General features: G+C 53.1%; 6 protein-coding genes across 6 annotated transcripts; 4 read left to right on the top strand and 2 right to left on the bottom strand.

The window, feature by feature from the left end:
- Positions 1 to 2,235: 2,235 nt before the first annotated feature.
- CLUP02_00801 (uncharacterized protein) lies at positions 2,236 to 2,559 on the bottom strand (the record flags this gene model as incomplete). The annotated part of the gene is made up of 1 exon (XM_049279847.1): positions 2,236 to 2,559. A coding segment is annotated over one exon (324 nt), but the record flags the coding sequence as incomplete, so codon positions are not given.
- A 219-nt stretch (positions 2,560 to 2,778) lies between these two features.
- Positions 2,779 to 3,647, top strand: CLUP02_00800 (uncharacterized protein; the record flags this gene model as incomplete). Its single annotated transcript, XM_049279846.1, has 2 exons — positions 2,779 to 3,168; positions 3,426 to 3,647. 2 exons carry the CDS (start codon positions 2,779 to 2,781, stop codon positions 3,645 to 3,647), a joined length of 612 nt encoding a protein of 203 aa, XP_049135803.1.
- A 2,173-nt stretch (positions 3,648 to 5,820) lies between these two features.
- Positions 5,821 to 7,553, top strand: CLUP02_00799 (uncharacterized protein; the record flags this gene model as incomplete). The annotated part of the gene is made up of 3 exons (XM_049279845.1): positions 5,821 to 6,036; positions 6,125 to 7,125; positions 7,223 to 7,553. 3 exons carry the CDS (start codon positions 5,821 to 5,823, stop codon positions 7,551 to 7,553), a joined length of 1,548 nt encoding a protein of 515 aa, XP_049135802.1.
- A 2,477-nt stretch (positions 7,554 to 10,030) lies between these two features.
- CLUP02_00798 (uncharacterized protein) lies at positions 10,031 to 11,193 on the top strand (the record flags this gene model as incomplete). The annotated part of the gene is made up of 5 exons (XM_049279844.1): positions 10,031 to 10,068; positions 10,163 to 10,330; positions 10,391 to 10,621; positions 10,767 to 10,916; positions 11,037 to 11,193. The coding sequence occupies 5 exons, from the start codon at positions 10,031 to 10,033 to the stop codon at positions 11,191 to 11,193; spliced, it is 744 nt and encodes a 247-aa protein (XP_049135801.1).
- A 5,939-nt stretch (positions 11,194 to 17,132) lies between these two features.
- Positions 17,133 to 18,302, bottom strand: CLUP02_00797 (uncharacterized protein; the record flags this gene model as incomplete). Its single annotated transcript, XM_049279843.1, has 1 exon — positions 17,133 to 18,302. The coding sequence occupies one exon, from the start codon at positions 18,300 to 18,302 to the stop codon at positions 17,133 to 17,135; it is 1,170 nt and encodes a 389-aa protein (XP_049135800.1).
- Positions 18,303 to 19,550: 1,248 nt separating this feature from the next.
- Positions 19,551 to 22,936, top strand: CLUP02_00796 (uncharacterized protein; the record flags this gene model as incomplete). Its single annotated transcript, XM_049279842.1, has 18 exons — positions 19,551 to 19,583; positions 19,644 to 19,696; positions 19,735 to 19,878; positions 20,264 to 20,505; positions 20,608 to 20,680; positions 20,794 to 20,838; positions 20,904 to 21,006; positions 21,066 to 21,196; positions 21,263 to 21,369; positions 21,419 to 21,567; positions 21,624 to 21,889; positions 21,965 to 22,008; positions 22,070 to 22,289; positions 22,380 to 22,393; positions 22,462 to 22,567; positions 22,615 to 22,676; positions 22,749 to 22,829; positions 22,899 to 22,936. 18 exons carry the CDS (start codon positions 19,551 to 19,553, stop codon positions 22,934 to 22,936), a joined length of 1,911 nt encoding a protein of 636 aa, XP_049135799.1.
- Between the last annotated feature and the right edge of the window lie 479 nt (positions 22,937 to 23,415).

Here is a 23,415-nt window from a genome sequence, read left to right as displayed (position 1 = left end):
TGCTAGCCGGTAGTCATGGATCCGGGATAGACAAATTTCTCGGACAAGACAGGTGTTTGAGCCGGAAATACAACTACTATATACCTAGCATGTGTTTCTTCCCAATGCACGACGAGTGTGGCTGCTAGATGACAAGCAATCCTTCCCTTTATCCATCGATTTCTCAACCCCAGCTCTGACTGATGGCATTGCACAGATTGCTTGAAAACTTCATCTTTTATATGAATGCTGCGAGATTGCATGGTAACACAATGTTCCTACACGCTTCTAGCAGCACTGAGGCATCTTGCATGCCGTGAAGACCTCTACGATGCCTTCCAACAAGGTGCGTCTCACGTGAAGCCGGCTGCGGCCTGCCACGAGAGTGAAGATTCAGAAATAGAGGTACGAGATTTGGCAGAAACGAGCACGAGTATTTCTGCCGCATGGATGGCAAAGAGACGAGTTTAGCATCTGAGACTGAACGACGGTCGATCCCTAATGCAAAGGTGCAGGGAAGGTTCCGAAGCAGCCGAATGGGAGGGCGGGCGAACCACAAACAATGTTTGCATTGGCGTGGCGTTCGTCAAGCTGGCCAGATGGGGGTCCAGTAAAAAGTATCAGACAAGCGCGAGATCAATGCATATAATGCAATGCCAAACGTTATGTTGAGGAGAGTTGGGACAAAGGCCGCATCCCTACTCCGGATCGTCCAGAGTTGTTCATCCATGGATATGACGAAGGGAAGCTTGAAGTTTGACGTCGGAGGTGTGTGCCGGGCGGTAGTTTACGAAGGAGGAAAAAAGGCAGACGGGAAAGGACCGGGGGTCCGGGTGGATGAGGAGGGTTTGCGGCCTTGCAAAAGTGTCGTGGGCGGGCTGCTACGGGGGTCAGCCTGGGACGGACAGCCGAGTACGGAGCTTCGGCCTTGGAACGGAGTGCGAAACTGAGAGAGAAAAGATTCAGACGTCGATTTCATCTGCGCTGTGGTTTTCAATCAGGTGGATTGCTCGTGACGCGACGGCGAGCAGCCGCGATTGCGCGCCTCCAGTCAAGGCGAGGCTTCACAAACAGAAGCGGAAGCGGAAGCTGCGCATGTGAGAATGGGCTCGTCAGCCGGACACGGCATTATCCTAAACCTCCGAATATTTACCTTGGCGAAGCAGACCAAACGAATACAGCGTCAGCTTCCGAGAACGTATCCGGGCTCCTCGGGAGGTTTTCTTCTGAAGTGTATTCGGAGGAAGATGCGGAACGCAGTGGCTGACCTGAGCACATGTTGGCGAACAAGGTTGGGCGAGGAAAAGGTTCAGCAAAAGTATGTGGAAAGAGAACACCACGTGGAATTGCGGAGGAGAAAGGTCAGCGGGTAGACCGAGGGCTACTTATCCCCAGAGAGTGGACTGAAGAGCCAAACGCTACGCAAGAACTTGGTATCCGAACTGACCGGAGATCAAGTCACTTCTTGAAGCAGAGCCCTCCCTAGCGAGGGACAACGAGGCAGGGTTCATTATACAGGGGGCATGATCTAGGGCATGGACCTAGCCATGGGAACTCTTTCTCTCGCTTGAGGCTCTTTTTGCAATCTGTACGGGACGTCGTTGTCAGAGGTTAAGGGGGTTCGCGGTACATAGTGGTTTGCGTGCTGGTCCTTGACTTAACCTGCCGGACTACCGAATTGGCGAGACGTCAAAAAGACTCAAGGAGTACAGGTACGGACAGATTGCCCATGGTTCAGGCCGATCTGTCTAGACCGGCTGAGATGGGCGTCAATGCCAATCTACCGCGCGACAGGGCTGATGCCGATCCCCGAATGTGGGCTGTCAATGGCGACAAAGATGGAGCTGCGGTTGTCTGGAGTTGATGGGAGTGTGGTCTGAGACTCTGCGGTACTTGGATAAGTAGAGATGGTTTGCGAGTGCTTTGCCGCGGTACGCTCAAGTGAATCGATATCAGGCGAGGGGATATTGGCGGTCCGATACGCGGAATAATTAGGATCTGAGATGAGTTCAGGTACCGAACTACCTACGTGAGGGCTTGCGAAGAAGACTACTGGTTAAAACTAGACAATGTAGAAGACAACGGTGGTGAAGTGTAAAGTACGCCTAAAGACGACAATCGGAGGGGAAAATGAAGGGCAGCGCATAGATGAGACAACCGGGCGTGCGATGGACGATATAGCATTGAGCTCTATCGGTTTGAGTTGCGCTCAAACGGGGCTCGCCGTCTCAGTGTGGTCGGAGGTTTTTCATTCGGCTAAAAGGGGGGGGGGGGGGGCACCAGCGCGTAAAGTCGTGGGACAGAGTGGTTGTCTGCCCCCTGTTTCCGCTTACCGAAACCATTGAGCCTCTTGCTGGATAAGTCTGGCTCGGCTGGCCGGGAGAGAGGGTAAGAGAGAGAGAACAGAACGGATCGGGACAGAGAAGAGAAGAGAGAGGAGGCTGTCCGGAGTTTTGGCGAGGCACGGGACGGTCGGGATGCAGGGATCCCGAGGACCAGAGTTGCGGTTGATATGGGAGTTTTGCGGGGGAAGAATGGAAGAAGTCGTGAAAGGGGCGCGGCTGTCTGTGTGGTTACAGATTCCCCATGGGACGTTCACGCATTTTGCATCACATTAGCTTCCTTTTCTTGCTCCCTAATTCCCCGTCCCGACTACCTACCACGGAACCAATTGTGTTGATTCTCGTCATCCCGTCCGTCGCCCGCATCCCGAACGAAAAGGGGGCTATTCCAGGCCTTTCTATGTATACGGCAGATTTTGGATCAGGATAGGAAACGGAGGGAGCATAGCATTTACGGATGATCCGAAGCGGGTTGGCACTGGCCGGGGGGCCTCGCTTGAACGGAGGCAGCTGTGAGGCGTCACAGGGCAGTCTCGAAGGGCTTGCCAAGACCGGGTCCTACGGTCGCATCAGATGCGTTGGCGATCTGTGCAAGGGCTCTGAGGCTCCTCATCCCCATCGTCCCCTTGCGAGCTGTCCCCCGCGAGCGAGCCGGGATTCGGAGGAGGGAGAGCAGGCACGCTTAGGCGGTTGTCTTTCGGAGGGGAAATGGGTTCTTCCCGAATACTTGGTGTCGCACAATGAATGCGGCTCACTTTCTGCCGTGTTCCTGCTGCGGTTTGTTTTGCTTGAGGCTCTGGGCCAGCCCTTTTTGCGGCTTTTGCGGCTTTGCCCCTCTTTCCATGCCGTTATGGACCTTGCCGGTTGGCGGTTAACCTCCGTGTCGCATAATTGAGCCTCTCGTTATCTTGTTGTGTACGGATACTCTGTGATTATCTCTCGTCCCCGACGTCTCGGGTTGGGAGCCGACGGCAGGTCGAGGCCCTTACCCCCTCGTCTGATGCTGCGGCTGTGCCGTTGTCTTTTTTTTTATTGTTGATGCCGCTTCATTGCCAGGAATGTGATGGTGTTGTTGATGTTGATGGGCTTACGCAATGGATCTAGTGTCTCGTATGCAGCCATGACAGCGTTCGCGGTCAGTTGGTGGTTCGTGCCATCGTGCAGGAGTTCCTCTCATCATTTTCCGTTGGTTATTCTCCGATGACAGAAGGCATTAGTTCGATCGAAGGCCTGGGACGAAATGAAGGCCTGACTCGAGGTTTGAGTCGTGCTGTGCGAGAACTCGAGAAGATCCTCGGCTACTGGGGCTCATTCTCATCGCGATGAGGAAATGAGATTTGGTGTAACAATTCGATACTGGTATTTCAATGAACACGGTGAATTTTGAATCAAGTCTGCTGGGCCGCCCAGCAAACGCCCAGGCTTGGCTGTCTCTCTTTACCTTACGTTGATGAGAGAGCCAAGGAGCGTAGGCCAGTCAGAACGCGCCAAATGTTGCCGTTTTGTTCGGGATTTTGCTGCCGGGGACTCTGTCAAAACACACGGGAAATGGTCGCCCTCTCTGAACGGGCGTCGCGCGGGTTTGTGATTGTAAACAAGGGCACTTTCGGAAACGAGTTGATTCGATAACATCCGTATATCGCGATTCAAGTCTCGTGAGCAAGTTGTTTTTGATTTCCAATGAGGCGCAATGAATGGAAAACAGGTTAGAGGACCCACCTGCCTAAGAAGGTATTTCGAGCACTCAAATTCTCGGATGCGATGGCTTCCATTCAATTGGCAATGTGGAAAACCTAAAGAATGGAGAGAAAAGAGTTAAGCATTGAACTCTGAGAGAACATTGAGAAAGCAACAGGTTCGAAGTTCGAAGCAGGCGGGTACCTCGGAATATTTGCGATTGACGTGGCCCCGTCGAGTAAGGTATCACCCCACCCGGTTTTAGGCGTGCGGGTACATTTAGACGGAGCTCCTCGACTCGCTTCACTAACGTTCCTGACTCTCTAGTGTGGTCTCGCGCGGTCTCGAAAGGTCAGAGACAACCTTGAAAGTCAGAAAACCGGGCATCTGAGGCAAATCTTCTGACCCAGTCACAGCCCGCGAAATATGACATGACCCTCGACAGAGTGGGACTTTAGCTTCGTCTGTCGTGGAATCAGATCAGGTTCATCTCAGCTTATTGCAGATGGGTGGTGATGTGCACTGGCAACTGGAAGGAAAGATACTGGATAATGCACGTATTCGCCGTTTTGGTCAGCTCTTGGTCAGTCAGATAATATCTTAATAAACCGCAACTAACTACCAACTTAACGTCCCAAATGGCGCGATATACGCTATGCGATACGGATATTCTCGTTGGAACAGAGTTCCTCGCTGTCTCAAGTTTTTGCTGTGCCTCAATTGCGGCTCTGTTCCCTGCGGTCAAGAGGGGAGAATGACATGTACAGTTGTACATGACCCCCTAGCCAATTGTTACACACGGAGAAATTATTGTAGACTGCGATGGATTATCAGCAACTGGATAATCCCGTCGAGTAACCCGACACGAGACCACATCATCCACAGCCCGCACCTTATTATCCTGTCCCAGTTCTGCTACAGCTGACCAACCCCCCGGGTGCCCGGGCTGCCCTGTGTCGCCGCAAGTGAGACCGACCTCCGCTGTCCGTCTCTCCACATTCGTCTTGGCGCTCGCGATTCCTCCACTAAGGTAGACAAGGGTACTTGACTGGCCCTGCCAGAGACCACCAAAATCCCATGTATCCCTACACCTTGAATACTCGTAGTCTCGTACCGCTGATGCCCGTCCGGCTCACTTGCCGTGCGTCTCTTTTGGTGACCCGCCACTACCGTTCCTTCCCCATCCCTTCCGGTGACTTTTGTCTCTCTTCCCTCCTCTTCCTCTTCCTACAACCACCACCCACGACCCCGTCACCACTACCCGCCGAGCCGCCCTTCTTTTTCCCATCCGCATCTCAACATTCACCCAAATCACCAACGGACGATTGCGACAGTAATAACGACGACGACACCCCGATACTTACCCGCCACCACCCCGCAGACAGGCACGATTTCAACTGAGTACAACAAACGCACATTCGCTCGGCCGCTACACGATCAAATCTTGGGAATGGAAATAACCATCTGATATTCACGGTTCCGAGGCGATGTGACACGCCAATCCCCCTCCTCTTCCAACAATCGGCCTGCCAGCAAGCGAGCCCGACCAAACTCCCCGTCACCAAATCTGCGAACGCATTGTGCTGCGTGCTGCCATCTCCACCTCGTGCGACTTGAGCCATCATACCAACCAGTCTACGCCTTTTGCACCACTCTTCCGACATATTTCCTCGAGCGCCTCCTCATTCCTCAGGTCGCACCACTTATCGTTCGAAATTGACAACCCTTCCCGTCGCTCTTCCCCTCTCCCTCCGTTCCGCCCAAAAGCGACGTCGACCGTCGTGCGAACGTGAGAAGAGGCGTAATCCAATCGACAGGCGAGATGGCGTCGTTATTGCTACGGGTCCTGGCTTGCGCCGTCGTCGGTGTTATGGCGCAGGCCGCAACCATCACCCCCGAGAACGATATCCCATCGTGGAGCGAGAGGTCGGCCATGCAGATGTCCCTGTCGACGGCTGGTGGCACCGTCCCACTGTCGTTCATCGTCATGCCGTCGACGGAGAACCTGGGGTTGAATCAGTCCGACGTTGTTCGCGGGGTACGAAACCTTCCGTCGCCTGGTCGGGCAGCGCAAAACTGTCGCTGCTCATCCAAGGATGTGGAACACTTTACTAACAACCTAATAGGCCGTTCGTATTGAGGGTACCATGGTAGCCGCCGACTCTTCGAATTACAACCAAATTAAATCAAATACTCAGGTCGCGTACCTTTCTTGCGACACCCAAGACGGCAGTGGCTTCATCAACCCTAACATGATGCTGGGCACCCTGATGGAAAACAAGCCAAAGGCTATTGTCTTGTATAGCACGGTCGGCAACTGGTGTATGCTTTCCGGCTCGGACCTGACGTATTACTCCATCTTCACTATGGCGGATGCTGGAGATTCTCAACAAGCCCTGCGTATTCTCAACGGCACAAATGAGGCGGACCAGCTCAAGGTCATCATCACAGGAAACGCGACAGGCGCTGCGAGTGATGGTGGAAACGGCGGCGGCGGCAACAACTCTGCTGTCGCCATGAGCATCCTGTACAGCATTACGGGCCTGATTACACTGCTTTTCTTGATTATCATCGCCACCGGCGCCGTCAGGGCTCACCGCTACCCTGAAAGATACGGTCCCAGGAACGGGTTCAACGGCCGTCCCCGCCAGAGCCGTGCCAAGGGCCTCGCTCGTGCTGTGCTGGATACCCTGCCCATTGTCAAATTTGGCGAGCGGCAGGAGGCGAAGCCGGATCCTAACATCGAATTGGAGAGCGCGTCAAACGTACCAACCAACGACACGGCTGTTGAGAGGCAGGGTGCTGCTGCTCCAGTGAGTACCAAGGATGTCGGGGCCACTGCTACAGCGACAGAAACAGCCCCTGCTACGACTAGCGATGCGGCCGCCACTGCGACTGGTGCTCTTTCTGCAGGCGGAGCTGCTGCAACTGTCGCCGGCGCCGCCAAGAGTGCTGGTTTCGACACCCCAGCTGCTGGAGGACAGGAGGATGAGCATCTTGGTTGCTCAATCTGCACCGAAGATTTCACCGTGGGTGAAGATGTCCGCGTGCTGCCCTGCAACCACAAGTTCCACCCCAATTGTGTAGACCCCTGGCTGGTCAACGTCTCAGGCACATGCCCGTTATGGTGAGTTTAGTTTGCTATCTTCTCGCAGAGCCCATGCCGCGTAGTCTCAGACACGTACTAGGCTTTCACTGGATATTCTGCTAACACTTATTTTCAGCCGTCTTGACCTCCGCCCACAAGGCGAAGCAGAGAATCCCAGTGATGAACTTCCGCCCCCGCTTGAGCTGGACGGTCATGAGAGCGATGGCTCTTCCACCTCGCAGCGACGGAGGACACGATTGTTTGACCTCAACAGGTTGAGGCATGCTTCGGCAGAAGAGCGTATTCAAGCCCTTCGACAATACCGTACCCAGCACCAAGTACAAGGTGAAGCTGGGAGCAGCACGGTCGACGTTGGAGGTGAGGAGAGGAACGATAGGAGCCGCAGGGCAAGATTAGCCGACAAGCTGCGCGACAAGTTCCGGATTCGAACGGGACCTCAGTCCTAAATCAACGTAAAGGGCATTCAGCACATTGGCGTAGACTACGAAAGGCGGGTGTACCCAAGCAAGTCTTGGAGGAAATATTAACGACACGAGAGAACAACGACTACAACAGCACAACACACACATTGACGATGACGAAGGGTGTCACAGGCATCAATGTGGAAGAGATCCCCTTTTCAAGTTTCGACGGATAGACATTGGCGTTCTGGGCACAAAACAACATCAAGGACAGCATTGCATGGCGTTGAGCGGGTTATGGAAGCATGGCGGAATTGTGACGCCGGCTTACTCCATTTGCTTTCAGCCGTTGAGCGTTGAGCGACGGCGACTGTACATTTGGCTAGCCCGTGTTGTTCAACGGAGTCAGCCCTGGCATGATGGATACGGACAAACGCCATCAAGCTGATGGCTCGGGATGAGGACGGCGAGGAGGGGAAGGGTTTGAAATGAGAACCGTCGTCAACCCCAACGCCTGCACAATTCAGCCATGGGTTGGGCCTGAGAACCACACGGGCTGTTTATCGTTTTAGAAGCAAAACCAGAGCATGTTATTCAGAGGAGGGGAGCGAACAGTGCATAGCATAGACAGGATTTGAATGACGATCTGAATTAAATGACTCGACTAGCCTGTTGGTGATCCATCACCCATGTCTCTTTGAGAGTTGGCAAGTAGGAGAGAGAGAGAGAGAGAGAGTAATCGTACACACTCAGAGCCCAGACTAGCCATCTGGAATCAATTGACGCCAAAGACGATGGGGATGATACGGGCGGGCTCTTGTGGCTTGAAGGGGATAGAGAAAAGCTGAAGAACGGGTTTAGCGTCCAGCCTACCTTGGACGGCAAAGATCTACTTTGATGCGTGGCGTTTTGGTGCCTACACCAGCTCCAGCGGAAGGAAGGCAGGAGGTGGGAGGGCCAAGGAGAGGAGGAAAGAGGTGGATCGTTCCGCGCGGAAAGTCCGGCGGCGGCGGCGAAGAGGATGGCGAGCACGGCGAGGAGGAACCCGTTTGTGAACGGATAAAGAGAACGGGAAGGAGGGGAGAGGCAAAGCTGTAGCGGAAGTACTTGCCCCTCCTGGTGCGAAGGAAGTAGCTAGGTAAGGCAGGAGAAGTGGCAACGAACGGGACGTTCCCGAGGTTCTTTCCTTTCGTGGCTTTAGGGACCATGCCTTGAGGAGCTCGTCTTCGGGGAGGATTCTGTTTCGGCCGGAGTACGGGCGGCGCGGAGGAGTGGGCGGGATGAGCTAGTTTGTTGTAGTCAGGGGCGGATCGTTGGTGATCCTTCTTCTTGGTGCGGTTGGTGTTTTTCCTTACTGGGTAACTCTTGCGTTTCGAAGTTTTTGCTAGCTTGGAGGACGCTGGGGATCTTTGAGAGAGGTTTGGCCGGGGCAAGTATTTCTGCGGATTGAACGTTGTGATTATTTACAACCCTTCGAACTCTATCGAATATGGAAGATCTTCCCTTTCGCAGCCCGGTCAGAGACCGAGATCTTCGTTTGGCTTGTTTAGAAGCCACCGCCAACGTTTCACAAGACTCCAATGTCTGACTATCCAGTTTATAAAGTTTTGCGAGCATTTCTAGAAGCTATTCCGTAGTGTCAAAAAATCTGACTTGACTGTTTGTCTTTGCGCTGCAGATCTTTGTATCGCTAAGTTATTGCGAGCGATCTACAGGCCCGAGAGGGTTTATTCTTATGACGAGAGCTTTGAGGGCCTTGGCAGAGGCGACGAATTACCCGATGAAGGTAAGACATCTTAAACTCTTCATCTGACTCACGTCTTGCACCTGACCTTGGCGGATTTGTCCATGTTTATCCGTACTGCGTATTGTATTCAATGTACATGAAGCCGTAGAAGAGTTCACCCTTTGCGAGTGTAATTGTACGTAATTACCCTTTACTAGCGTATGGTAGAACATACGTATCTCTTTGGCTTAGTCCTATTATGGGAGCTTTTGAAGATCTGTCCTGAAGGAGTGCTCCGTCTACTCTGAACGATGCTTCTGTACTTATGTATGAAGAAGCTCCCGTCATTGTGCAATAGGCAGGCCCATGGTGATTTGCCAAGACACGAAGATGGCTCACACGGCAGGCACCATGGCACTGGGGAGGACCGAGGAGGTTCCAAATGTCTCGGAGGGTCTTTTTGCTCGAGTTCGTCGTGTCTCATAGAGATCGTCGACGACTAGATCCGTCCATCCAAATCCGGTGGACGAAGATCATCCTTATGCAAGCTCTCAGGGTGCCAAGAGTCCCGAGAACCAGACTGCTGGGGACCTTGTAAGTGGTCATCTGCGAGCTCTCGCGGATTCACTCTGGAATGTCTTGTCTCAGAGCGGGCGGGCCCCATCGTGCACTAGATGGGATCCCGTGGAAGAAGAAGAAAAAAAATACAGATGAACTGTAGGTAACACGAAGTCGAGGTGATCGAAAACCTTGTTTTCTGCGGACCGGCGGGATGCGGTAGGGAAGGGTAGACCAGATGCCCCAATCTACCCGCAAGTACTTCCTTTCGGCGCCGTGAGTGGGCACAGCAGTCCGGCGAGGTATGGGTGATGGTGGTTTGATTCAAGGTACTCCTCTAGTCTCCTGTAGAACCATGAAAGGGGAAAAGGTTGAGGTCTCGGACCTCACGCTACCCTCAAGAGGCGCTGGCCGAAATGAGGATCGCGTATCTTGGATCACGGTCTTGCCGGGCCGGCGAGCTTGGCATTCGACGAGAGATCTGGCGGGCCGCGAACGAGATTAGATGGCGGATTGATTTAGTCACGGGAGTGAGGGCGTGAAGGAGTGAAAGGGTTTTCGAACATTCTACACGTAAGAGAGAACGTTTGCGCAAAAGCTTCTCTGGGGGTGGAGGGAGAGCTTGGCTTGGCTTGGCTTTTGGGGACCCCGCGACACGTGGGAATTTCCTCGGACGTACCTGTCGCCTCCCCTCCCCCATCTTTGACATGTTTGAGAAGAGCGCTGAGACTATCGGGATTCCATCAAAAGATTGGGCTGGCTGTGCAGGCAAACGAGAGCAAGGACTAGAGCTTCTCAAACGCGGGTTCTCGCGCGCTATACTGGCCCGGTTCGTGCGCAAATAAGATACCAAACGGCCGCCGGTGGTCGTCTAGACCGACCCGTAAAGAGAGTATCATGTTCCCCTTCAGCCTATAATCGAGATTCTTGTTTGGTGACAAGGGCCCATAAGTCATGTTAAACTACGACTCCAGGAAACAGGCCGGGAAGGCTTGTAGTCTCCCCGGTCTTGGCTTTTTCCCGCTGCCTCGCACCATGGAGCGGCCCCTCTTCCATCATCATTCTGTACGGACGACCTCCCTAGTCGCAGGATGGGGTTTCCTGTTCAAGGAAATGGGGGTCTTGTAGTGGAGGCATCATCCATGGTCCAAAATAGAAAACAAGTTCCTCGGAGCATGCTGCTTTGGACAGCATAAGAAGCTGCAGTAGCTATTCGCTTCCTTCGAGTCAACAAATGTCAATAGAGTTGATTTTCTGACTCTGGGTGATGGGATTTGGAAGGCTGCTGTTCCTTGTTCCATACACCATGGTCCGAATAGAAGAAACCTTACAGCCAAGGCGGACCCTGCCTCGCCTGCTAAGCTCTCCCCGAAGTTCTGCTCCATTGCTACCCTACGCTGACTGCCAGAACGCAAGAGGCACCGCCTGTCCCTCGCGGCTGTAGATATTGTATGATTTAGACTCCCGAGTCGCACAAGTTTCTCGGGATTTGGTTATCGCTGTCCAGCATAACGTGGCAAAGGTTCCTAGCAATGATTTAGGGGGGCAGACGCCAAAAGGGAACGTGCTTCATCCCGTTCGCGTCTCTGTGAATATGCTTGTGTCTCAAAGGCTTGGCACGGCCAAGTGCTTGCATAGCATGACAAGGTTAAGGGACATGGGGAGGGAAGAGATGAGATGCATTTGCCTACCGTAGTAGGCAGGTTTTGCAAGTGCGAGGGAGCCACAGGCATCTTGTTTCCGCGTGCTGAATCTTTCGCCTAATCTTCGCAGATTCCTTTTACTTGCCTACGCCCGCACGCTATTTTCTATTCGACGATTCGGTAGGCGTCTTTACAGACCCCCCTCGGACATTGTATCCAAAGCACGGGCAGCAGAGTCCGTTTGACTCGTTGGATTACTCCCGTGGGATCCATGGTGTGGGATCCACGGAATATGTAAAGATAGAGTTCTCGCTTTAGGGATCTCGTTGTCCAATGTCGAGAAGGATGAACATGAAGAAATATAGTTTCCTTCTCCTTTTATCTTGGAGTTTTCTCCTTTTCTCCTCTTCTGCTTTATGGTCACTGCGTCCCTTGGGGTCGTCATTGGGCAGTGATTTTGAGAGGCCCCGACTACTGTATATCAATATCGGGTTCGAGCACACACGCACGTGAAGAAAGCAAGCCACGGTACTAAGGCAGCTTTGAGGTGAACGGATGTGGGGCCGCAGCACGAGACGAGTGCGAGAAGGAGCGGAGCATCGGAGAAACTAAATATGGGACAGAGTTGTGAAGTGCATGGGATGGCGCTCCAGCAGGCATCTCGTCTCTCGGAAGACTCGTATTATCACGTAGTACAAACCACCAAATTGAGTAAGTCGATGGAACACCACACGGAATGGTTTGAGGCTGACACTACCCTGGCCCTGCCCAGGTATGATAGAGCCGATAACCCAAGATTCCTTCCTGGCGGGTGGTAGGGTTAGTAGTAGAAGCTGCGGGCAAAGAGATGGAAGGACCAGGCGCTTTGTTCATGTAAGACGGTAGAGATGGAGGGGGAGGCGCAAGCGAAAGGCGAGATTGGGGGATAAAAGATCTTAGATATCGAGAAGGGGAAAGGTCAGATCTAAGCGACGCAAGCTTCCTTGCACATGCTGTTGGGCTAATGTAGACCGCCTCGACCACGTGTACAGCTGCATACAACCATTCAGAGATCGAGATCCGTTGTCTTGCGTTCCGCGGGAGCTAATTGAGTGGCTGAAGAATGAGGGGCAAAGTAAAAAAGTTCCCCTCCATGAGATGAGTGCGAGAGCTGACGGCCATATTTAGCTAACGACGCATTGAAGTTGCTCTGGGAAATCATACACTCTAAAGCACTAAATTAGAAAGAGTATGAGAAGGGGGGGTATAGGCATTGGCATAAGCACATCACGAGATATGGCGGCAAACCGGCTGCAACTGCAGCTAGTAGATAAGGGTACGTCAGGTCAGCCAACTATGACATGTGTAAGGTAACCCCTCCACGCGGCATCTCCATCACCTCATACACATGCAAGCGCTGGGGCCATCGCATCTCCGTCTCATTGGACCTTCCTCAACTCTAATACTAGCACCGAGAAACCCAATTTTGGGGTAATCAGTATCACATTTGTACATTCCGTAAACTAGGCGTACCAAAGCCTACCTTCTTTGTGCATCTTCTCCTCTCATCCGTCCTGCCGCTCAGGCTGCCATGTCTCCATCTGTGGCCTGGCGTTCCTCGTGGGCAAATTTCATGGCACAATGGCAAAAATGAGAGGAGTAAGACGGCAAGTCTTCGTCCAGACTCCACTTTGCGCCGCCGGGTTTATCCCCACATCACGGAGAGGACCGAGAGACGGATATCCACCATGAAGCCGGCTCGGTTCGGGTGTAACCAAAGGTATCCGCACCCGTTCCCGGCAATGGTTCAGCCTCTTTCTTTTTTCGAGCAACGTATTCGTATCCTGAAGCTTAACTCGAGCAAAGGTCTAAGCTAACGGCCAAGAAACGGTGGTTTTTGCGTACCCTGCTCACAGTTTGACCTCCACGAGTCATGCCAGCCAGAATACCACCATCCCTTACCCCCATCCTCTCTCATCACATCTCGCCATAGGTCCAATCCCGCCCTCAAAAGCTTGGAAGCCTATCATGATTACGTTCAGATTTGCTCTTCGACAGCCAGCCCAACCCTAAGCTCCATAACCCAGGTCAACTCGTGACCCATATCCCGACCCGACGCAACTCTACCGCAAAACGAGACTGGGAATCCTTGCGTTCTCGCCCTTGGACTGATTCTGAGATCACGAGAGTAAGGGTTTGGCTTTGTACTGTTTTGCCTTGATCTGACGATTGGATCGTAGTTTGCCCGTCCGGATGTCGAAGCCGGGGGAGAGTTTCTACTCTCCCATGATGTGTCCCCAAAAGCTATGATGCTCGTTTTGAGCAGTTTTTCTCCCACAAGCTTTAAACAGAATCTCCACCAATCTCTTGGTCTCCTGGGGTAGGTGAGGGTTCTTAACAAGGGTGACAAGGGTGGTATACTGATCTTCTGCGGATACCGTTTTCCATGAGGCCCTTGCGCCCGTGATCTCATGCTCCTTCCTCTCTCCGTGCAAGTGGCTCGAGGAGAAAGGCTCTTGTAGAGCACAGTCTCGTCCCGTAACTCTTCAACTGACTTATCGTCTATACAAATGTCGTAAAAGTGTTGACGCAACGCGAGCTGCTCGGGTTTTTAGCACCGCACATGTGTTTGTAGATAGCCTTTGGACATCAAGTCCAAATTGTAGTTGAAAGAGGCTAATATGCAAATTGCCAAAGTAATAGAGTGCGTTTTGCCCGCCATAGAAGAATCAGTGCTCAATGCACTGCACCTGTATTACTCATTCGAAGCCCTCAGTCTATCTCTACCTATGAGATTGGTCTTGTCAGTTGCATAATCAAGCAAAAGCGCTCCCATCGGTTCCGCTCATGTATCTCACAACCCTCATCGCCGACATGGACCACCAACAGGAATTTGAAAACCTCCAAGCAAAGTAGAAAATCTCCCTTGCATCCCATCGTCGGCATGGTTCGACGATGCCGCCGTTCCGCCGTCCCTTCTTGCTCGATTCATCGGCGATAGTTCGTCGGCGCTGAGACTCCTTCTCTTGCTCACTTTCCGATTTCCCTCCCTTTTCCCTCTCACCTATTCACATCATGGTGATTTTGGTCATGTCGGCACAGAACTTCACAGAGTCGGTGGTGGCGAAGAAATAAAAAGCCCCATATCTCGGACATGGCAAAGTCGAAGGGCACGTTGCCGCCAAGGGGTAGATCGCAATCTTTCGTCTCAAGTTTTCTCGTCAATTCCTCGTGGGGTTTCACGACCTCGAGGCTCCCACCTTCGTGAGCTGTCACATTCGCAGAGATCATTTGCGAAGCATACTAAAGTAATCGCGAACAGAACTGTGACCTTGGCGGACATCCTCCATCTCCGGCACCTGATATTCACCGTTATACCTGGGTAGTTCGCCGACGTCTCAGCAGATCTTCTTCCCGAGTTGGCCTTGACATGTCCAGCTCACAGGAACACTACGATAGATGTCACCCGCCAGTCCTCTCGCAAGTACCTTCAGCGTAGAGCGAGCTTACGGTAGCATGTCCGACCCATTCGGCTGTTCAAACACCATTATCACAGCACCATCACCTCACCCAAAACATTGGCAACACAAAGCCAAGACTCGGGTGGATAGGAACTTCCAAAATCTCTCCGTTCCATCTCGTCCTTCTCGTCCTTCTCGTCCTCCCCATCTCCCCTCCCTAAGAACCAAGTGCCGAAGAAACACACTTTCTTTTCTCACACCATCGCTGGTTAGTGACACCTTCGCTCTTGGCTGTCATTTCATGCACTTTTGCAAAAGAGAGGAGTGTTCACTATGGTAAAGAAAGTTTCGCGCTTCTACGCGAATCTCTAGGCTCCGAAAGGTAATCCAAAGAAGGAGAGCAAAATCTTCGCAGCCTATTAGAACTGACGCGAGAAGATTGTACTTTTCCTTGGTCTTCTCGCTCGGACGGGGTCACGTCGAAATTCAGATTGCCGCCCTTCTGTAGATTTCTTGCTACGCCAAGATTCTCGACTTGGATCCAAACGCGTGAGGAGCCTTCCGTAGCTCGTCCAGGGGACAGCAGTGAAGAGGCTCATCGCCTTGCTCCTCGCATGAGGCGTTCATCCCCAATTTGAGCAACCCTAGCTTTCTCACATTGCAATCGTCAAGAATATCTCCTTTGATATAGTATGTGAGTTGGGGACCACTGGTCTGCACGGAGCTTCTGCATCCTGCATCATCGAGTTGAATGCGCCCTCGAAAAGGATCCCACTCGGGCGAGACTCAAGCGCCTTCCGAGATTGCGAGAACACCTTGATTCACGAAACTGATCACTCATCTACGCGAACCTCACAGCTTGACGCTCACGGATCAGATTGGGATTGAAGATAAGCCGGTGGCAAAGCGGCGAACAGGTCTTCATCTCAAGGTCGCATACAGCAGTCGCGTCGAAAGGGCAGCTGACATCATACTTGATCACCAAGCACATCATAAGCCGTACCTGCCCCAAACCTCGAAATTCTGCTCTTGATTCTGGAAAAGATTCAACCGTCGTCAGTGTGATTCACTCTGTCGTCTGCCGACTCAGCGTTCCTTGGCACCTTCTCCCGACCTCTCAGAACGCGGAGACAGAGTTCAGCATTCACTACATCGCTACGAGAACGAGTGGCTCGGCATAAAACATTGCTCGCGCTCCCATCACCACCTCACCTACGTGTAGCTTTCATCCGTTTCCGCCTTTCCCTCCAGTCAGCATGTGTCATCAAACCCCGCGATGGACAAAAGCTTCTTCACCCTTGGAGAGAGCTCCGACCTACGTAAGAAACGCAACACTTTTTTTCCTTTCCCACAAAGGCAAGGACAAGGAACCATGTATGGGACTCCCGGACTCCCGGTCCAACCGCACGGGCATTTGTGACATACCCCAGGTGAAGCTTAAAACCACATTGTTCAGCACACCGTAATATACCGAATGGAATTCGTGCCGTAACGGATTGTGACGTCCCTCGTGCTGTGTGTCTACTTTGGGCAATAGCTCGCCGGACGGAACTTGTGCCGGTGAAGAATGCACGCTGCTGAGACGGAATATGACGGCTGCGAATATTCACCAAAGCCTCTCATGATACGAACTCCATTTTGCTTTACACTAGATAACCTAGTTCCTGCATTCGACCGTCAGTCTGACGATCGAGCACGTGACCAGTCACGAGCAAAATAGACTGCAAAGGCGAAAGTAGTCATCAGCATGGATGATGAACCTGCTATCATGGTACGTCCGGACATACTTTTTTCCAAAGACCACCCCATAACGACATCACAGCGCGGCAGGCAGAGTCACTTGAGAAACAGATGAAAATGTGATAACGTGGCTTATGGAGCCTGGTATTCCTTGTGTTCGTAGCTCGTGAGTCTATCCTTTTGGTCCTCGTATGGATCGTCCTGGAGCCCGTTTCCCCTTTTTATGAAAAATTCCGCAAACACCATTGTCGGGTATACCCAGAGAGCCAAACCCGACCCGAAATATCATCCAGAGGAGAAAGTATTCAGCGAGTGACTACCCCTGAATGTGAAAAGCGAAAGTCCCGAAAAAGAGAAAATGGTTAACTGTATGTACAGCAGAAGAAAAGAGAAAGTGTTTGTTCACTTTCAGAAAGTGGCCCGCCCGAAAATCCCGGTGAACCAAAAATACACATTTGCTATCCCTAGTAATTGTGTGCCAGAATCGAAGAAGTCAACCGTTACTGCTTCAAGCAGCTTAGGCGGCGGCAGCGTAAGTCTGGCCGAGGGCGCTGAGGCCAGAGCCGGAGTTGAGAACGCCGTCGGAAGCCATGAAGTAAGAGTAGCGGTCGAGGTACGACAGGCTGTCAAGCTTGGGGACGTTGGTAGAGACGAAGCCGGAGATCTCATCGGTGGTACCGAAGGGAGCGAACTCGGTCAACCAGACGGGCTTGTTGCCGCAGGCCTCGTGGACGGCCTGAAGGTGGCTGAAGAGGGTGTCGGCAGCGCTGGAGGGAGAGTACCAGTGGGTGACGCAGAAGTCGTAAGTGCAGCCGGCGGTGTCACAGGCAGAGACCCAAGCCTTGAGCCAGTCGAGACCCTGGCCAGCAATGTTGCTGTTGGTGATGGCAGGGGCTCCGATCTGGATCTTCTTGCCGTCGGTGGTGGCGTAGGGGTTCATGTACTTGACGTGCTGGGTAGCAGCATCGGCGGCGCCAAGGTTGCACTGAGAAGGCATATCGCACTCGTTGAAGCTCAGAATGTGAGTAGAGCCCTTGCTGATGGAGGCTTTAACGTTCTCGGCCCAGCGGGCGGTGTGGGTGTCGATGGGACCCCAGAGCATGGGAACGAAGTTGACACCCGTGGCAGTGATGCCGTTGTCAGCAGAGTCCCAGTTGTAAGCCCAGCCGCAGTTGGTGCAGGCGCCAGTGAAGAAGGCGTTGACCTTGGTGGGATCATTGTAAGCAACACCACGCTTTCCGACGGTGGAGCTGGAGCTGACGACGGCGGAAGCAGTGGCCTTGGCGGAAGAAGTAGAAGGCACAGCAGCAACAGCAACGGCAGCCTCAGAGAAGGCCTCGGCGACAGGAGCCTGGGAAGACGACTTGGGAGCAACCGACTTGATGAGAGTGGTGCTGGGGGTGGCGTAGACCGGGGTGGGAGTGGGAGTAGGGATCACGACAATCGAGGTAGAAGTCGTGGTGGGAGTGTACTGGGCCTCGGGGGCCGCAGGCTGAGGAGTAGGAGTGGGAGTGGCAGCAGGGACCGACTCATCACCGGTGACAGTGACGGTGACCCATTCGGTGACGATGTCATACTTCAGCTCGCGCTTGTCCTGGTGAAGGTGGCGATGAGCGTTGAAAGCCATGGCCTGCTCGATGAGGGCGAGCGAGGCAGCGCCGACGGAAAGAGCCTTCTTGGTGTACATCTTGGCTGATTTCGAGGGATGTTGTACTTGTGTGGGGGATTGGTGAGATTTGTGATTTTCGAGGAAGGTGCTTATGAGAAAAGCTGTTGATGATTTCTTTCTCGACGAGGTTGACGAGGCGTGAAGTACCGGCCTTGGAAGGAGGGTGGAAAAATCACTGGATACACAGAAGGAGTGATGATGTGTTGCTGTTTGTTCGGTCTGTCAAAGACACGAAAAATGAAAGTGGTGTGCGGTTGTTGTTGGTGAATTGGGTTGACAACGAACTGCTTTTGTACGCAAAGGTCGAGGCTGGCGACCGTTGGTGAAGGAATGTGTTGTTGACTGAAGAAGGGACAGGCAAGCCGGTTGGTGTGAGGAAGGGGAAACAACAAGAAGGGAGAGTGTGGGGGAGGAAGGGAGTTTAAGAAGGCAAGTGACTGGGTGCTGGGGAGGAAACAAATTCAGGCAGGGACGAGGGAAGGAAACAATGGGAAGGTGAGGTCGACTGGGAGGAAGGAGCGTGGGAAACGATCGGTTGTGGGCAGGTAGGAGGCACATCAGATGCAGGTGCAGTTGGGATGCGGGAAGCAGGTGCGGACTGTGGATCCCGACCCATCGGGGCTGCAGAGACACAGGTACCTACCTACGCCAGCAAAAGACACCACCCATGGAAGATGGCAACCCAAAGACCCAGAGGTACGACTCTGACTGGAGCCAACGGGGCTGATTTTCGATTCACCACGAAGAAGGAGGGAGGAGGTACGAACTGTCGTGGTGACCCCTTCCTCCGTACCTGCCTATCCGCGCGCACTAGGAGAAGCAGGGGGCAAGCGGGCCGGATGTATCGCGCTTTCCGGGAAGGGATGTGGTGCGGTAGTGGTCGCTCCTGCCAGTTACAACCGTGGCAGGTGGAGCGTGCCCTTGTTAGGACAGTCGTCTTCCTGAAGGAGTTACGTACCTCCCTGACTTGCGGCCCTTTTTGGTCGTTGCTGTTCGTGTCGGGTCGCTGTCGTGGTTGACGGCTATCCGCAAGATACCCCGTACCTACACATTTCAATGACTTCTCTTTGCTGGACTTGCATGAAAACCCGTCTACATACGTGGTTACACTCATGTGATCGAAATCTATGTGAACAGTAACAGGTGGATTTGAAAGTGGGAACTGCCGCCCCCCGGGCAGTTCATCAGAGCTTTTTGTCCCATTGCTTCGTCCGATTTCTTGCTCAGATTTTGTTTTCCATCGGGGGGATCAGCGACTCACAGGCCATGCTTTTTTCTGCAGATCCCGGCCAATTTGTGGTTCCTGCTTGCCCCCCCCCTCCCCCCCCCCCGTGGTCTAGACACTCTGGATCTTCCTAGACTGAACTGACTCTTTGGCAGACGGGAGAGGCACTCAGCACAACCGGGATGGTGTGCTGGCGTTGCGTCCTGATGACAGATGATTATCCAGGACTTCCTCGACTCTTCAACCTCGATCCCCTCCAAAGAAAAAAAAAAAGCTGCCCGGAGCGGAGAAGCCAAAGAACTGCCGTGGTGAATCGTGGGCTGGCAGCATCAGAGACATCCACAGTGACATAAGACACATTCCAAGCAGGTCAGTCACCACAATTCAACTCAATGCCATTGTTCAATTGCCAAGGATCTGTGTTCCAGAGCCAACGGTCCATTTCCTTCTTCCAGCTATTTGGGCTCTATTCCTTAATTAATGGAGTCTCGGTTTCACTGGCTCCTGGCTCTCCAACTCTAGGGCAATGGTAAATTGACCAGATCCAGCTTCGATAGCTAGTCGAATGGTGCCAAACGAGGGAGAAACGGACAGTCACATCTGGATTGTTTTGGGTTGTCGCCCACTCACACCTCAGCGACGGACTAGCGCTCGCCTATGGACTTTTCGCCCTTCCACTACTGATGCTGGCCTGGCTGGCCCTTTTTTTTTTTTTTTCTTCTTCTTCTTTTTCTCTTTTGGCCTTCTTGGCCAGCTTCCCAGTAACAACAAGCAGCGAAGAGCCAAGAAGAGGGGGAGGGAAAGGTTTGCTGCTTGGAACTTGGAAGAAGTGGCCCATGGGAGAGCCAACGGCTGAGCGGCGAATGGACCAAGAAGCGCCATTTTCACCCCTGGCTTATGCAGGAACGGGGGGCAAATGCTGCAGGAACCGGCACCACGGCGCAACCTTGGAAACACCGGGCGCCAAGGATACGTCGCTCGATACGACCTCGTCTCGTATCTTTTGAGTGCCATCGCGGCTAAAAGATACCTCACCACGAGAGTCCCCTTCCTTGCTTATCCCCTCAACCGCCGGGCCCCCTTCTCCATCCGACCCAGTTGTGCCAGTCAGCGGCTGCAAGAAGTTGATGCACGCACTGGCTGGCGAGGAAGGCACAGGTGGCAGCCGATGGTAGGTGAGAATCAGAACGTCGTTTTGTTCCTGCCATCACTTGCTTACAAGCACACAAGTTACGGAGTACATCTGTCACCATTGAGTTTAGCACTTTAGGCTCGACTGGCTAGCCGCGTTGCTGAGTGCAACATGAAAGCCTTGACGTTTCGCTCGGGGTCAGTGGTTGAGTGCCTTATCTGTACCTCCGTCAACATCTTAGTCGCTCTGCTATTGATGAAAGTCTCTTGCTGCAGAAAAATCCCTCTCTTTTCGCCTCCAACACCAAGTCACTATTCTCCAATATCGTCATTATTGCCTTGGCCCCCGCTCCCTCTCCTCCCTCGGTCGACCTCCATAGACCATGGCTCTCTCATGGCAAAAGCCCTGCGCCTGCCATCACCAGGGAGACGTCCCAAATTATCAATGTCAGTCAACTAGAGCAAGACTGTCGCCGGACATTGCCGCTCGGGAAAGCCCCTTCGTCGTCTCGCCTGCCCTTACGTGGCCCTCAATGAGAAGCCTCGGAGCCAACGAGTCACCTTCCCTTGGGGGGGGGGGGGGTCTTCTTTGACGCCTGCGCGGCGCTGACCACGCCCCCAGTACTGACGAGGCCCTCAGGCTGAATGGTCCTAGTTGGCATGGCGAATGGCTTCAGTGGGCAGGGCGGACCCTACGACGACTTTTCGTGTCCCACCCTGCAGCGCCCAGTATGTATCAGACGAACAAAGGATGACAACGGTCGACTTGGGATGGCAGCCTCGCGCTTGGGGCAACCCGAAGGACTGATGCCATTGTCATGGGGGAATAGGCCCAATCCAAGCCGACTACTCCGTATTCGTGTGAGCACGATAAGACCCGCGCTTTTGACCCGTTTCACCACTTTGGGCTGGCCCCACGTTGTCGTTGTCTTGGCCCTTTTGCGTCTTTTCCTCTTTACGGCTAGCCGGTTACGTGGACCCAGATGGATCGCCAGGGAAAATCGACCGCGCACCAAGTCCAGACTCTCAGCGCGGGAGATGGAGTCGCCTCGGGGGATTCCACGACTGTTCGACAGCGTCAGACCCGGGAGGGCCAGCAATCCGGGCAAGCCAGACCCCAAGGCGCCGGCTGTGAAACCCTAAGCGAAATGAGCTTCCGCCGCCACGGGGCACACGTCCAGCGAATCCCATCCATCAGAGCACCATTTCACTCCAACACGACGCCCATTTTGGCCCTTTACTTCCACATGTTTGGCCCTTTTCTGACAGCCGCCCACATTCCTCGCCCAGTCTGTCCCGTTACTTCCCTGCCGCCCTGACAAAGAGCCGATGAGGCCAGCGGCCAGTCCTCCGGATCATCCAAAGCTTGTTAGTCGAGCAGGATTTCGTCCTCTTTTAGCCCAGGGCAAGACGTGCCGGGATGCGACAGCCAGGGCTACACTGCGCCACGCCGAAGCTAGAGCCTCGGAATGTCACCGGCTCCATGACCCGGGACTGCCATGCCGGCCGCTGTCCTCCATCAGGGCAGTGAATACCGTTCTGGACGCTCAGATCATTCGGACTCACTGGCAGTCTGCCAGGCTCACTGCTTCTTCAGAGGCTGAAGCCGACTTCCATAGCACGCGACTCAGAGCCCCGGCCCGCGCAAGGTCCGACAATATCAGGACACGAGGCTTTGCTCCTAAATAGTACGATTCATCACGACGTACGTAATCATTTCGGCACTGCCAGCCGTCTAGTTCTGCTCCTTTGAGTGTTGTCAACCCCGCCCGAGATCGTTACGCAGTAAACGTCGGATAGTTGCACCCACGATCCGAACAGCCGACCTCGAGGGTCGCCCAGTGAGCGAACGCATTGCTTTCATCCGATGTCAATCTTTATTAAGGTTGAACTGTCTCATGCGCGACGACAAGCGCAAAGAGGATCCGTAAGGACTTATGTTTCCATAATTCTCTCACTTTATGGTTACTCTAGCTTCCTCATACTGGAGTCTGGCGCGTTTCTTCCCGACATATGTCTTACGGTCTTACCTGCAGGTTGCATGCTGCAAGCCGCTCCAGCTTCCTTACATCAGCTCTAGGTGACTCTACTGTTTTCATTTCGTCCAGGATTGGTTCATTCCTGTTCATATGCTTGTCCTCCCACATGTAACGGTGTTGGCTCAGCTGCAGTCGTTGACATCTATTCAAGTCTGCTCCTGCAGGATTGCATGCAAATAATCCCGTCAATAAGCCGGACACACTCATCCATCGATTGAGGTCAGCTCAAGGACGGCGGCGTGTCTATCCGCAATTAGGTTTGCTTGCGACATCGAAACAGTCCCTAAGTGTTCCCCAACGACTCAACCGACAGCCATGAGGGTTTAGAGGTTGACTCCAAGGAGACTAGGCATGTCACGTAACCGAATGATCATTTGCTTCCATTGGCAGACATCCTGTCAAGTGAACTATACTGGCTTCTTGTTCAATGTGACAAGGCCTTGCCGATGCACCAACAAGAAACGCGTGCCCGAGAAGCATTTCTATAGGCAAGAATTGGACGCTACCCAGCTCCTTGGCATCAATGTTCAATAGGCGCCTCTCGGCATTGGCACTCGACAGATGGTTTCGGTTTTGAATCCTCAATGAAGTTGCCGAGATTGAAGACCGAGTTTGTTGTCTCCTGTCTAATGTCTCCTCATTTTCATCGGTGGTGCAGCCAAATGGATTAAACGATCGAGTGCAAGATTGCTCGCAATCTCTATACTTTGTTTGAGACACTCCCATCTTGGAGGTA

The sequence above is a fragment of the Colletotrichum lupini genome, chromosome 1, assembly GCF_023278565.1.
Source record: "Colletotrichum lupini chromosome 1, complete sequence".
In the NCBI taxonomy this organism is placed as follows: domain Eukaryota; kingdom Fungi; phylum Ascomycota; class Sordariomycetes; order Glomerellales; family Glomerellaceae; genus Colletotrichum; species Colletotrichum lupini.
This window is presented reverse-complemented; position numbering and strand designations above follow the sequence as displayed.